The sequence below is a fragment of the Musa acuminata genome, chromosome BXJ2-7, assembly GCF_036884655.1.
Source record: "Musa acuminata AAA Group cultivar baxijiao chromosome BXJ2-7, Cavendish_Baxijiao_AAA, whole genome shotgun sequence".
NCBI lineage: Eukaryota > Viridiplantae > Streptophyta > Magnoliopsida > Zingiberales > Musaceae > Musa > Musa acuminata.
The window spans coordinates 986367-1001828 of NC_088344.1; the positions used below are offsets into that span (position 1 = coordinate 986367).

The following is a 15462-nucleotide window of genomic DNA, read 5'->3' on the forward strand; positions in this document are numbered from 1 at the left end:
AAAGAATTAGTGGATAAGCTCAATTACATGATGTTGATGTTATTCCTACATATGAATTGAGATATGTTCACAACTCATGCCATCATACTCAAAATGATTGACATTAGAATCTAGTACGACTTAATGGATTAGGTTTCATCAACTTTAACCAAAAGTCAACACACTTTTGGAGTGTCAACTACGTCACAAGTATGTATAATTCAAGCATACAGTAGACTATTGATGTTAGAACAAAGAAAAACCATCACGCATGTTTCGTTATACAACTAATAAATTTTGAGATGTAAACCCACAACAAGGTAAAAGTCAAAGTCAACTAAGTCACTATTGCTACGTAAGATTTTGGTCATACTAGCTGAGAATTGATTATGAACTAAGTTACTAGTGAATCGGTAATGATCCATGAAAGATTAAAAAGATTACGTCGTTCCGATAATACGTTTTTGATGCTGAAGTTAATAAGAGTTTCGAACAATTCACCTAGCTTCCTGTATAAAAATTTGTGTGTATTAGGAATATATTTTCGGAACTCTTTTATGGTGATATTTAACAATAATTACTGAATGCTAACTACAAAGAATATCGTGTATCTCTTTCGAGTTTTATCGTATCACATCGAACTCAAAACGTGATAATATTCAATCACATAGTATTAATCGAATGGTGACAAATCGACTACTTGAGGCTCGGATGTTTGCACCAAGAAGTCGATCATCTGACACTGAGATATTAACCATATGATATCGAGGCATCGATCTTATGGTACTAAGGTATCAATCAATCACTTATACTAAAATATTTATAACATCATCACACTCCTAATAACTATGAAATAATTCAAGTCCATTATGTTCAAAATTCTAATTTTTTTTAATCTCATTTTCTAGAAAAAACATGTTTACAAAGTCTTTCTTTAGCTAGAAGTCAACAGTTACACTCAAAATCAAGGAAAATGATGAGAATAAGAAGACTAATGAGAAGAAGTGCTATTCAAAGCCAATTTTTTTGTGAGTAACTAAAAAATTGCACATATGACAATCATAGATAGATAGATAGAGAGAGAGAGAGAGAGAGAGAGAGAGAGAGAGAGAGAGAGAATCTTCATCAGACGAAAAATATAGACTTATATTTTTATGAACCATCAAACAACTTCACATTTAACCTTCTAGAACAAGAATGGGTAAAACAACAAAAACCCTAAGACAACATATTGCTTGGGCATTGAGTGGCAATGGCTATAGGTAGACCAACAAAGAGTTGCATTGCCTTTATCACATGCGACATCAAAGGTGGAATGTTAGGCATTGAAAGATGAATTCCACCCACTCAATATCCACTACTCGATTACATGTAGGAATCATAAATATATTGCTCTATCTTTTCCATCGATGCCATCCAAAATGTCATCGATGTTTCTCTTACCTACCCATCGACTGTTTGAATTGCTATGTATGATGACTTGGTGGCTACTTGCTTGCTTGCTTTTCATGAAATCCAACTTTCCGACATGGACACTTATCTTATCCTCTCTAAAGTAGTTAGTGCATGCTTAAGCATGGCCTTCACATTGCCAATGTGCCAAAACTAACATAAGGTTGTCGAAGAATCAATGACCACCCTTATCAAAGTCACTTTCAAATCGATGTCCCACATATGTGATGACTAAGACATGAATTGACATTAAACAAATTAGGAAGGCTTTATTCTTTAATGTAGATGTTTATTTTCATAATTTAAATATTGGTTATTTCTCAAAAAAATTAATTTGATTGATGAGATTTCGTATAATATTTATGAGATTTGGTATGATAGATACTTATGATATTAATGAGATTGGTATTTAAATATTTTTTTCTTACGACGTATTGATTTGACTCTATAAGCGAAACCACCACCCGATAACATGCTATCATCAAAAGCAAAACTCGATTTTTTTTTTTTCAGAACAATAAGAAAGAGATTCTTCAATCGAAAAAAAAAAATATTTCAGTTTACCATGATTCATCTTTTTATAAAATAATTTAGTAAGATGGTACTTTTTTCAAATTTCTTATAATAAAATTTATTTTAGTTATTCGTAATGTTACTAATATTAAAAAAAATATAAATTTGTATCCATTATTCATGATATTAAGAATGAATTAGGCCTAACAATATGTATCATGCGCAAGCCCATTAAGTTCTTATATTCGAATACAAATTTAAGATGGGATGTGTTTGGGATTTGATTTGATTTGATATGGTTTAAAGAATGGTAAAAAACACGAGAATAACATTTTAGGTGTTTGGTTTAAAGAATGAGAAACATATTTAAAAACAGGTGTTGTTGACGCATTTGATTGTGACACAAAACACAAAGCATATGATCAAACATTTACTTTCCTAGGAAAGTAGGAATGTGCAATGAAACATGATGATGGTAATTAAAAGAAAAGAAAGCGCATGAAATATGCATGTAGGAATTGCCAAATGCTTTACTCGTGTATGGATGGCCAACTTAGGATCCATAATCTTTTAAAGTAAATTCGTTTTAAAGAGTTACGAGGGAAAAGAAATATCTTTTTTTATAAAAAATAATAAGAAGCCACACCCAATTAAAATTATACATTTTAAAAGAACTAAATATTTTGATTTTTTTAATAAAAATATGTTATATGGGAAAGAAGAAGTAAAGCCATAAGCTTCTCATCAAAATAAAGATTTTGTTATATATATTGATAATAATAATATCCCGATTAGTCTTATATCGAAAGTGGGTAAGATTAAGATTGATTTATAAGGATTTGATAAGTGTACTATTATTAACTTTAACTTAAATATTTTGATCAATGATTCGGATCAAACAAAGTTGATCAGTCAATTAGCCAATTAAACCCGGGTCATGATATTTGGTATTAGAAATGACATAGTATTTGAGTATGAGAAAGGGGTTTGAATAGAAAATGACCGTCTACCAAGTTAGAAGATTTGTTTCGACTTAATGAATTTAGTGTTAAGTGAAAGTGAAATTTAGTGTTACTATATGATATTCCATCTTGCTATTTACATCAATCTCGATACCTTTATATTTATTATTATTATTATTTAAAATAACACGTAAATATTCTCTAATAACTTATAGTTATGAAAACTAAGATGTAATTAATATGAAATGAAAGACCATATACATTAATGTTAATATTTATTAGAAATGATAGAGGAATCAAACATATAACCATGTTATATTATTATCAACTTGACACTTATTCGGATATACCTTCGTTAGCCTGGCACTCGATGTCTAGTCAAATACCACACACATTGATCGATCGAGTGATCGATATGATTAGCATAGTATTATTAGTAATGTTTGAACCGTAAGATGATTTCTTGTATCCTAATAATGGATAATAATCTCATAAAACTATTTTAATGAATTAACTTTTTTATTTAAATCCAACGATTATTAAGATTCTATCATAGATATCTAATCCAACGTAGGATATTCTACTAAATCGACTCCTATCTTAACATCAAATTAGGAGCGAGAGAGAGAGAGAGACTGGATTGTAAGATCCAACGTGTTGGAGATCAGAATTTACTTTTGACAAATACATTATTATTGTGATAAATTACCATATCACAAATAAAAAGTCTAATAAATCATTACTAGCATATATGAGACAAAAATGCATTCTAAAATATTAAACTATTAAATTATTACTTAAAAAACTTAATATATAGTATCAGACTCTTTAAATCTTCAGCAATATAGAATTATTCTATACTTCTTTTAATGCTCCGATTGATGATGTCGTAATCCGTATAAACGGATCCGAAAGATCAGAACCCCGCATAGTCTCTGCGGAGCTCCGACAAGCGCCGCCACGTACGCGCTGACACGCCTGGGAGACTCACGGCGGTGTCCGGCGGCGTTGGGGATTTTGATGCACGCTGTCGTGTAGTGTAAGCGGAGTGGGGGCGGGGGGATTGGCCTTATCAACATGGTCATGGCCGTGCGGTGGGTCGGGTACCGTTTTCCGGCAGGTGTGCATGGGCAGGCCCCCACCTGCTCCGCCGCGCAGCGACCACCACGACCCGGGCGAGGACGCGGCAGTGGCCCACGTGCTCGGCGTCCGCCACGGCCGGGTGGACCGGCCAGTCGGTGGTCTGTCGGCCGTTGGCCGCCCATCGTGCGGTGGCTCCGCCGGCATGGACCAAAAGCTCAGACTCGGCTTGGCTTTTGCTCGCCCATGGATTCATGTGCACTCCACCCATCGTGTGGTCTGTGCGCGGGTGGGTGGGCGGTGCCGTGTCTCGCCGAGGCGGCCCCTTCTCACGGCCAACAGACCAATGGTTGGGGATGCGTTGAGGTTCTACCAAGAGGAAAGTAACATTAGCTTGCATGGCTCGTTGATTCCTATGTCTCTCTACCTTCCGTTGACTTAAGGTCAACACCGCGTTGAAACACGGACTCATCAGCCAAGGTGTTGACAAGGATTACGTGTCTCGACATCGGTAGCTGAAGACACTGTCCGCAGTTCTTCCTTTCACACCTAATCGGACTCCATGTAAAGATCCCAACATAAGAATTCATGAAGTGATATAGACACGAGTATTTTTGCCTCCTACAAAACGGACGCTGTCGCTTGTGGAGTTGGAGACACAGCATATGATCTCCCTTCTCTTCCGACGGGCTCCATGAGCCGACGAATTCAATGTCACCACGTGGTGTCCTCATTCGACCATCGACCACGTGGGCTCCCTCCAGGCGCGGAGTCTGCCTCCTCCCTGTCTCGCTTATTATATATAGCCCCTCATCCCTCTCTCCCCCCCCCACCCCAACACAAACACACAGGTCTCGGATCAAACACTTCGTCACATTCGCCCCCCCCCCCCACCTCTCTCTCTCTCTCTCTCTCTCTCTCTCTTCATCTCCAAGCTTCGACAGCATTAGCAGAGAAGGATACATGGCTTCTGCCACCACCGCCATGACTTCTACTGTGCAATTGCCGCCTAATCCGGTGAAGCTTACGAGGAAGCAGGCTTCTGCGACTACAACGAGAGTGCACTGCTCTGCTTCCTCCAACTCGCTGCTTAATTTGGCCACCAACGCTACCCCGGCATACTTCCCGATACCTTTTCACAAAGAGGCCACGACTTCCGTCGCGAGCAAGTCCCGTCGGCCCGCGCAAAGCGGCGGGGACGACGGCGCAGCGAGGACCTCGTGGAACTTGCTCCAGTGGGTTGCCGCCGCGGCGCTGGACACCGTCGAGCAGGCGTTCGTGTCGAACGTGCTTGAGCGTGGTCACCCTTTGCCGAAGACTGCTGACCCCGCCGTCCAGATCGCCGGAAATTTTGCCCCCGTCGACGAGCGGCCGCCTTGTCATGGCCTCCCTGTCGAAGGCCGCATCCCGGTGTCAATCGACGGGGTGTACGTTCGCAACGGAGCGAATCCCCAGTTTGAACCGGTGGCCGGGCACCACTTCTTCGACGGCGACGGCATGGTGCACGCCGTCCGCCTCTGCAACGGCGCCGCCGCTTATTCCTGCCGGTACACTGAAACGGAGCGGCTCCGGCAGGAGCGCGCCATCGGGAAGCCCGTCTTCCCCAAGGCGATAGGCGAGCTCCACGGCCACTCGGGCGTGGCGCGCCTGCTGCTGTTCTGCGCGCGGAGCCTGTTCGGCCTCGTCGACGGCAGCCGCGGGATGGGCGTCGCCAACGCCGGCCTCGTGTACTTCAACGACCGCCTCCTCGCCATGTCCGAGGACGACGTCCCCTACCACGTCCGCATCACTCCCTCCGGCGATCTCGAGACGGTCGAACGGTACGACTTCGGCGGCCAGCTTGGGTCATCCATGATTGCGCACCCGAAGCTCGACCCGGTCTCGCGAGAGCTCTTCGCGCTCAGCTACGACGTCATCCACAGGCCTTACCTCAAGTACTTCTACTTCTCCCCCGACGGAGAGAAGTCCGCCGACGTGGAGATCCCCCTGGAGCAGCCCACCATGACGCACGACTTCGCCATCACCGAGAACTACGTGGTGGTGCCGGACCAACAGGTGGTGTTCAAACTGCAGGAGATGGTCCGGGGTGGCTCTCCCGTCGTCTACGACACGACCAAGACCGCCCGCTTCGGCGTGCTGCCCAAGTACGCTGCCGACGCATCCGAGATGAGGTGGGTCGACGTGCCCGACTGCTTCTGCTTCCACCTGTGGAACGCGTGGGAGGAGCCGGCGACCGGCGAGGTGGTGGTGATAGGCTCCTGCATGACGCCGCCGGACTCCGTGTTCAACGAACGCGAGGAGAACCTCAGGAGCGTCCTCTCCGAGATCCGGCTCGATCTCCACACCGGGGAGTCCAGACGGCGCCCGATTCTGTCCCCGGCCGACCAAGTCAACCTCGAAGCCGGAACGGTGAACCGGAACATGATGGGGAGGAAGACACGGTATGCCTACCTGGCCGTCGCCGAGCCATGGCCGAAGGTGTCCGGCTTCACCAAGATCGACCTGTTCACGGGAGAGACAAAGCAGTTCATCTTCGGCGACGGGCGGTACGGCGGCGAGCCCTACTTCGTGCCGAGCAACGACTCCGACGCATGCAGCGAGGACGACGGCTACGTGCTTACCTTCATGCACGACGAGGAGACGTTGGAGTCGGAGCTGCTGATAGTGAACGCGGGCAACATGCGGCTGGAGGCCACGGTGAAGCTGCCGTCGCGTGTTCCCTACGGCTTCCATGGCACCTTCATCACCTCAAGCGACTTGGAGTCACAGGCCTAGCAAGCGCACTTCTTCTTCTTCTTCATCCCCGCCCTCGGTTGGTGGGAGATATCTCCTCTCTCCCCTGCTGTTGCTTCTTCACATACATATTTGATGTACTTTCAGTTAGTGGTAGATAAGACATGAAAGAGAGAGAGAGAGAGAGAGAGAGAGAGAGAGAGAGGGAAGAGAGAAGCTCGGAGCTTCTGAGACTGTCGGTATAGTGTCAAGCTCAGCTGGTTTCTTCTGTCATTGACTTGTCTCCTTTACCTTTTCTCCTTCGCAGACAACAGCAAACATACACCACTCGACCTGCTACCATAATTCCCCACACCAACATGCCCTTGTCCACCGTGTGAGGGATTCATACGTTGATATGTTTCCTCTGTTTTGGATGCTGTACTGGATGTATGCATGAGTGTCTACCGTTCCTGCACGCAATCCATTTCCTTTCTCTTACCTTCGCGAATGGAAAAGGACTCCGAGGAAGAGAACAGAAAACAACTGTTGCCTCCATGGCAACAACGGCGAGGCCTGCAGTGAGGATGGCATGGAGCTCTCTCTCTCTCTCTCTCTGATGGTGGCCCTTATGGGCACAACCTGCCATATATAACACTGTGGAGAAACCATTGTCCCAGCCGACAATGAAGTGCCACCGACGCATGGTTGGTGACCTCCCCATATAGTAGGAGATTCCTCCTCGCAGAGATGGAAATGTGTCTCATTCATCACTGTAAATTACGTAAAAAGGAACATTCCTCAGAACCAATCTCCTCGTCTAACTTCAAATCAATGATCACAAACCGAAGCTGCCCGAAGATATTGCTTCTCCAATCTCTTCTTCAAATCGACAGAGAAGTTCTAATCACCAGGATTCCTCTTTTGTTGTATGGTAGTTCATAGGTTTCGATCAACATTGCCTAATAATTTAGGCTTTTGGGATCTGTGCTAACCCAATGTTGAAGATGATATCAGAATACGCCATGAGCTTCTCATGTTTGGTTTAAAATATTTCTGCAAAAGCCATCCGATCAAATCCTTAAAGCGATATGATGGAGATTTGAAATGTGATTATAAATTGAAGACATAGGGGACATGTAACTCTTTGGGTCACACGACGAGTTTGCCAATGGCACGGTGTTGATGGGGACACTTCCGGCCACAAGCCAACAGTGCAGCACATTCCTCGTCGGCCTCCTGCAGCACCAGCAGAAACCCATGGCCTCTGCCAATCTCATGCGTCATCCACACTCGGGAAGTCACCATAGTTCCCTATCCCCAGAGAGAGAGAGAGAGAGAGAGAGAGAGTACTGAGAGGCCTGTGGGTTCATCTCCAACGCCAGGAAACGAAGGAAAAGGTCGAAGTCCACTAAAAGGTTAGACAAGAAGTTGTGCTCTGCTATTCATACGCCGTCAGAGATATAAAGATGTTTGTCGGTTAGATCCGGTCAATATGTAATCAGGTATGATTTATTAAATATGATTCAGTCTATAAGATTAGATATGATTCTAACTCATATAATTAATTATGATCCGATTCATAAGATTAGATATATTTTAGCTAATTTAATTAGATATAACTTATGATCAGAGATAATTAAACATATGTGATCAAGTCCAACTAGTCCATGTGGTTAGGTACAACATAATCTATATGATAAGTTACGGTACAATCTATGTTGTCATAGAAAGAACTATAAATATGATATTTGATGTAATGCTAGTGTATGTTTGATGTAATGCTTTTTATATTTTTTTATTTTATTCATGCTTTACATAGCATATAGAGGGCTTACAGTAAACTTGACAATCTCACTTCGATTGAGTTTTATGATCCTTCTAGGTTTATAAATGTATATTGTTTGTAATCATCGCACATAGATAAAACTGTCTAAATCATCTAGATAATCATTTTGGGGGTTTTATAGCTACGTAGAGTGATACATAATGTTAGCTAGCACAATACCCAAGAGCTACTCGGGTGGCATATAGTTGTATGAGCATTTAGGATAATGTCTAGGTTTGGATCGTTATCTTATTCCATAATGTGGGGACTTTTGATCGCATCGGATAACCTTGAACATTTTGTTGCATGATCATTTAGAGATTGCGAAGTCTATGTTTGTAATTTATATTGTTTATCAAGTGTTTGCTAAAATAGTTACTTGTGAGATCCCGAGTTAAACGTTTCTTCTAACCTATTTTCCTTTTTGTCGATCCTTAAGGGATCATAAGAGATTTTTATGGAGGCTGACCCTTTTGCAGATAGACACATAAGTGTGTCAAACATCTTATTAGACAAAACTAGTTAATTCCATGATAATGTGGCCAAGCATGGTCCAGCACATGTGACCAAGCACAACTCAGCTCATGTGATCAAACATGGCCTAACCCATATGGCTAGACATGATCATACTTACGAGCCAAGCATAACCTAGTTTAATGGTAAGATTTAGCCTAACTTGTGAGCGAGGCTCAGCCTAACCCGCGAAGCTAGGCTCGCCCAATTATGCGACTAACATTATATATATTATCGCTCCTCTATCCAGTTCATTATACCTCAATCGAACTTGTTACCCGGGATAGGCATGTGCGATGCACGTGACCCATCCAAGACTTAGGTGAGTCGGTCTAAGTTAGCACTATATGATATAGTCTAATTTTTTCTTCCTTTATTAGTTTGAGCTTGTTAATTGATTAAATCAAATAAGTTTGATCATCGATTTAAGGTGATTTCATACCAACTTAACTAGTTCAAACCCATTTGACCTAATTAAAATCAATCAAATCTAAATTAGACCAGTCCGGGATGATTCCAGATCGACTCTACGAGGATTTGAGATTAATTCTATTAGGTCTCAATTGAATTAAGTGTAATTTAAGTCAATTTGGCTACTCCAATTAGGGTTCTTGTTGATTAAGGACTATTGAGAGATTGATTTCTTATATTTTTATGATTTGATAAATACAAAAGTTTTATCTAAAGATATCATTAGGAAATAATTAATGATTTTATATTATTATTTTTAGATTAAATTCATGATATTGATGTGATTATTACTATGTAATATATATGATTATACTAATGATCTATATTGAAAGTGCAAGATAGGGCCCATCACATTGTGAAGCCATTGATGAATACAATCTAATAGATTATATATCAAGTATAGTTTCTCATAATATTTTATCATACTATTTCTTAGATGCACGCATGAATGAATGAATGTAAATGAATAATCATGATTGTTTAATTATCCCTGCTTAGGGTAGGTAAAGTGATTCCCTTTGGGGATTAATGAGCCTTTAAACGTGAGGGTTAGATGATTCCTCCATCCACGGTCAGAAGAAACGCATCACTGCTAGAACAAATGAGGGATACCACTCTATCTGTTATTGAGAGTACGATAAGAATATTATGCATATGATTAATCTATAATTTTATTTAATATATAAGAATTATTATTATTATTATTATTATTATTTTAATATATGAGTTTTATAAGGAATTAATATATTGTATATTAAATCAATAATATTTTTATATATGGAGTAGATTTATAAAGATTAAGTGAAGTTGATATTTTTTTATTTAAATCTGAGATGTGACACTAAATTTATTGGTAGAACTTTCATGTTGGTGTAATTAAGCTTATGTTAGGCATCTAATTGTTTGAAGCTAAATATTATAAAGCTGAATTGCATTATGATTCTGTGCTATGGTAATACGACAGCCATTATTCATGCAAATTAACACCATGAACAATGTAAATGTTTAACATTTACTGACATAGGAATCTACAATGATCAAGGGAGCCCACTTTTGGGATTAAATTAGGTGTTATAATCTTTCAATTTAAGGTTTACTTAAACCATGTCAAGCTCGATATGATCGAAAATCAAATCTCCTACACTTAGATTTAATATCCTCATCAAAACTAACATAGTCCAAAATTCTATCCATAAGATATAATCCAGATATGATTTCATATCATGATATGTCATTTGACTTTATCTTATTTGCTTTAGATCTCTCACCATGATCAGTACTAAATACTAGTTATTATAATTTAACCTGTTGAGATGATCGAGTCATTAAGTTTGTTGAGTTTGAATCATTAGCTCTCAACCTAAGTTAATAATAATAATTCATCATATCCTTGTAAATCAAATATAAGATATTATTCAAGTGTTATAACCTCATCCTCAAATTTAGTAAGTTTCAATTGAATATCTTTCTCTTTCTATTTACTATGATTTCTAATAAATGAATATCAATATGTTTGCTTTGATCACGATAGATCAGATTCTTGATGGATGTTATCCTGGGATCACTTATGTAGCTTTCATGTTGCATTTCTTTCTAAGAGCTTTCAAAGTCACTTACATCTCGTATGCAGGAAGCTATCAGCAATGAATTGGATTGATTCTATTTTTTTTTTAAATAGAAATTAAAGAAAAAAGCAGTGACATGATAAGTAAGTGAAGCAATGCAAGTGAATTTTAACAATATTTGTTCTTCATTTTTTTTAAATCTCTAAAACTATAAAGAATACGAATGCTTTTATTACTTTGCTCCACTTTTCTTATCAATTTTTTTTAAATATCCATTTTAAAATTTAAAGAAGAAGAAACCGTTAGACAAACATCACACAAAATGCTTAGGAATATAGATTTTGCATCCAAGTCTTACATCTTTCATCATTGAAAGAGGGGAAAAAAAAGTGAATTAAAGCTTGAAATGTTGGATGATCAGCAAAATAATTATAAAATCATATGAATTTTTATCAATATGTCTACCTTATAATTATCTACTCTTACTCAAATCTTATATCTTTTGAGGAAAAAAATCACGTACATAATCTTACTAGGTAAGATTATAACATCCCAATTAATTTCACATAAAAAATAAATAAGATTGAGATTATCCTCATATCACAAATGAATAAAATTAAAATTAACTTATAAAAATTTATTGAATGTATTACTATCAACTTGAAGTTTAAATGACTAGTGACTTATGTCAAACATAAGTCGTGATAATAATCATGTCGATATAATTTTTAATTTTTAAAAATCATATAAATGATTAAAATGAAAACTTCTTGCTAATATCGTAAAACGATCCTGTCGTTATAATTTCTAATTTTTTTTTATTTTTAAAATAAAAAATAAAATTTATTAGGTAGGGACATAAGATGCGAAACAACTATTAAAAAAGAATTAAATAGCACACATGTCAATGTTGCACTTTTCATTAAGGTCCAGGTTCGAGGATTCTCTCCGATTATGATTTAAGACTTGTCGAACCAAGGTTCGATTCGAATTAGAATCAAACCGAATTAATCTTGAACCAAAATTGAATTAATCTGACGATTTCAAATCGAATCGGATCTGAATCTAGACAATTCAATTATGATTCCTAATTTTTTAAAATTAAAATAAATAATTCTAATTTAATTAACTGTCGAAATAAAAACCGAAATCATTGATCGTGGACGAGGGTACCTTTCTTAGATGTATATTCCCGGTTGCCATAAGAATGGGATCCATCAAACATATGACAGGATCATGACCTAGCTGTTTTCGATCCGACCCAATAGCTTCCTTTCTCATATTCCCAGTTCGCAAGGGAAAGCAGCAGAGGGTTGAGATGGGAGCAATAACGAGCGCGGTGGTGGCCATGGTGGTGGTGATCCTGGGGTGGATCACCATCGAGATCGCCTGCAAGCCCTGCCTCGAGCAGGGCCGCGAAGCCATCGACCGCGCCCTCGACCCCAACTACGATCCGGACTCCTCCCTCGTGTCTCAGAACCGCCCCACCGCCGCCACCGAAGAACCCCTCCTCGGTCCCGCCCCTTCCGCCACGCCCGCCTCGAGTATCAAGTGATCCGCGCCTCGCCTCTCCTTCTTGACCGGGTAACGTTGCCGATCGATCTTTGGATGACCGTCTTTGTACCCATCTGTTCTACATGTTTGTTGCCCCTTTTCTTTCTTCTCGAGGATTGACAGGCGTTCTGCCTAATGAATTATAATAGCTGGGTGTTGATCTATCTTCTTCTTCTTTTATCCTTGTTCTCTATTCTGAATTTGATCTGTCACTATTTCCTATGTGTTTGTATTAAGAAACACGGTGTTGCTGGCGCACAAGAAAGAATCCAAGATTGTGTTTTTATTGTGTGGGTGTATCTCTTCGAAATCTTCTTTCTACTTTAGAAAACTATGTTAAAGACGAGATTCTTTTTCCTTGAAATCCATTTGGCATCACCAGGGTTCCCATTGGAGTGCCAAGGATTTCTATATCCCTATCAATCCATGGGTTTCATCTCTAAGGAGAAATTCCAGTGGTTAAGGCCCAGCATGTATAGTGAGCAATTATTTGGATAGATTTGTACCTGGAGCAGAACAAAGCACACCGCGGTCGGCACTCATCAACATCTTCAACCTTCCAAGGGTTTGTGCGCTGAGTTCTCGACCCATGTCATCCTCTCCAAGATCCAAGTTCCCTGTGTTTCAGATCCTGTTAGGATTTAGAACGGTCAAGCTGCAGCAGCTTACTCGAACTCGGCAGAGAAAGTCCACTGAGGAAGACATATTACTGGAGTTCTTGAGAAGCACAAAGCACCTAATGTTAAGAAGAGCATTAGCATGGAACAAGAAGCAATCCATAAACCCTAAACAACGAGGAGTTAATTGGTCAAAATGGAGAGTAATTATTGGTCAATCTAAGTTGATCAATAATTAGGAGTTAATAAGAGAACTTACAATAGAAGATTGATTTAAGTCAACCAGAAACGAACTTAGATGGAGCTTATCGGTAATGAAATATCATTAGATGGAACCTCTAATCATACATTTGGACCTTTTAAGACCAGTTGTTAGGAAAAGGCTCCAAAAAAATTAGTAGATGCATCAATCTTATGAACATATAAAACAACAAACTTCATACGAAGGAAAATGCAAACACTTCCATCTGTTCTCGTTGCATGAAAGACCGAGTGCAGTCCTGTAATCTGATAGAAAAACACATGTATCCATCTCTAGTTTAGGAAAAATGCATAACCTATTTATTTTCAATGTTTCATGACAGCTAGTTTAAAGAAAAACTGGAGATCTATAATCAGTAAGATAAGAGTGGTTTCTTCCAAATCTCAGAAAGACATTTTCATGGAAATTATCAAAATCGTACGACAAAGACAGGCTAAGAGTTTACCAAAACTGAAGATAGAATTTCATCTCAAAACTGAAGATAAGGCCAAGTGCAGTACTCTATTTTAATAGAAAAACATCTCAAAATTCCGTCCCAAAATGTAGAGATGGTTCAAGTCACACAAGGAAAGAACTTTGGTCAGTAGCTTGTATATGACATGCTTATGGGTAGAATAGATGGATAAGGATTATCTGGAGGATAAGATAAAATTAGTTTTGTTCCAACTCTGAGAAAGACATTCTTATGAAAATTATCAAAATCATACAACATAGACTTCCTGAGAGTTGGGCAAAAGTGAAGTTAAAATTCCATCCCAAAAGTGAAGATATGACTGAGTGAAGCACTCTATTTTAATAGAAAAACATGTAGCCTTGTCCAATTTTAGGATCCTAATCGTGTTTAATCTTTTCCTCACTCTGACCATATTAAGCATTTTCATCCCCTTTCTCTACCCATTAAATTCTAGCCCTGACCATCATTTGATGTGAATTTATTTTTAAGGGCCATACATTTATATTGTTGGAGAAAATTTAAAGTGAAAAAAAATCAACATTATCAATTTCAGTAACATCTTCAAAAGTTCAGTTGTCCAAAGCAAGTATGCAAAGAATGTATGTTTAGTGGAGTAGACTTGATCTAAGGTGTGGTTCTTCTAAACTCTTCTGAAAGACCAATGAAGAAAGGAAAAATAATATCATCCACTAGCATGAAGATTTATCTTTAAAAGATCAAAGAGTTTCAAAGGTGAAACATCTTCACTGTCAACTATTCCTAAAACATTCTTGATGCTACTCTAAGCCTCCGGTAGATCTCTTATAGCAGGATTATGCTGCAGTACTTTTAGATATGATGTTATGAAAGGAGCACTCCAGCTAGTATTACTTGCAAAATATTAATGCCAGCTGTGATCTAAGCAATTATATGAGAGTAACTCTAAAAGCACATACCTTACATAATATGACATGAAGCAAACAAAATAACTCAAAGATAATTACTACAGAAAAAAAAAAATACATGTGGTACAACCACTCAACTCTACGAACGCATCCATTATATAATGTTAGGTATGATGTTATGAAAGGAGCCCTCTAATTAGAATTACTTGCAACATATTAGTGCTATCTATGATCTAAGCAATTACATGAGAGCAACTCTAAAAACACATCCATTTTATAATGTTATGAAAGGAGCCCTCCAATTAGAATTACTTGCAACATATTAATGCTATCGAGGATCTAAGCAATTATATAATATGTTTTTTTGAAAATTTTTGAAACTCTAAAAAAATTACTACAGAAAAAAAACGATGTAACCATTCAACTCACCGAGTTCAAGTTGGAGAAGGAATCCGACATAGGCACAGTGACCTCGAAGGCCTACAGCAACGAGAGCAGCAACCAGTGTGCGATTGCTCTGATCCCCAGTGATCTCAGGGAGAGAGCCAACAATCTCCTTGTGCAACTGGGGAGGTAATACGGAGAGGGTCTTCATCAGCCACCTAAACTGGTTTAT

General features: G+C 39.2%; 1 protein-coding gene across 1 annotated transcript; it reads left to right on the forward strand.

The window, feature by feature from the left end:
* Nucleotides 1-4878: 4878 nt before the first annotated feature.
* Nucleotides 4879-6992, forward strand: LOC135616504 (9-cis-epoxycarotenoid dioxygenase, chloroplastic-like). The gene has a single exon (XM_065115757.1). The coding sequence runs from the start codon at nt 4950-4952 to the stop codon at nt 6759-6761; it is 1812 nt and encodes a 603-aa protein (XP_064971829.1). The 5' UTR covers nt 4879-4949; the 3' UTR covers nt 6762-6992.
* The last annotated feature ends 8470 nt before the right edge of the window (nt 6993-15462 follow it).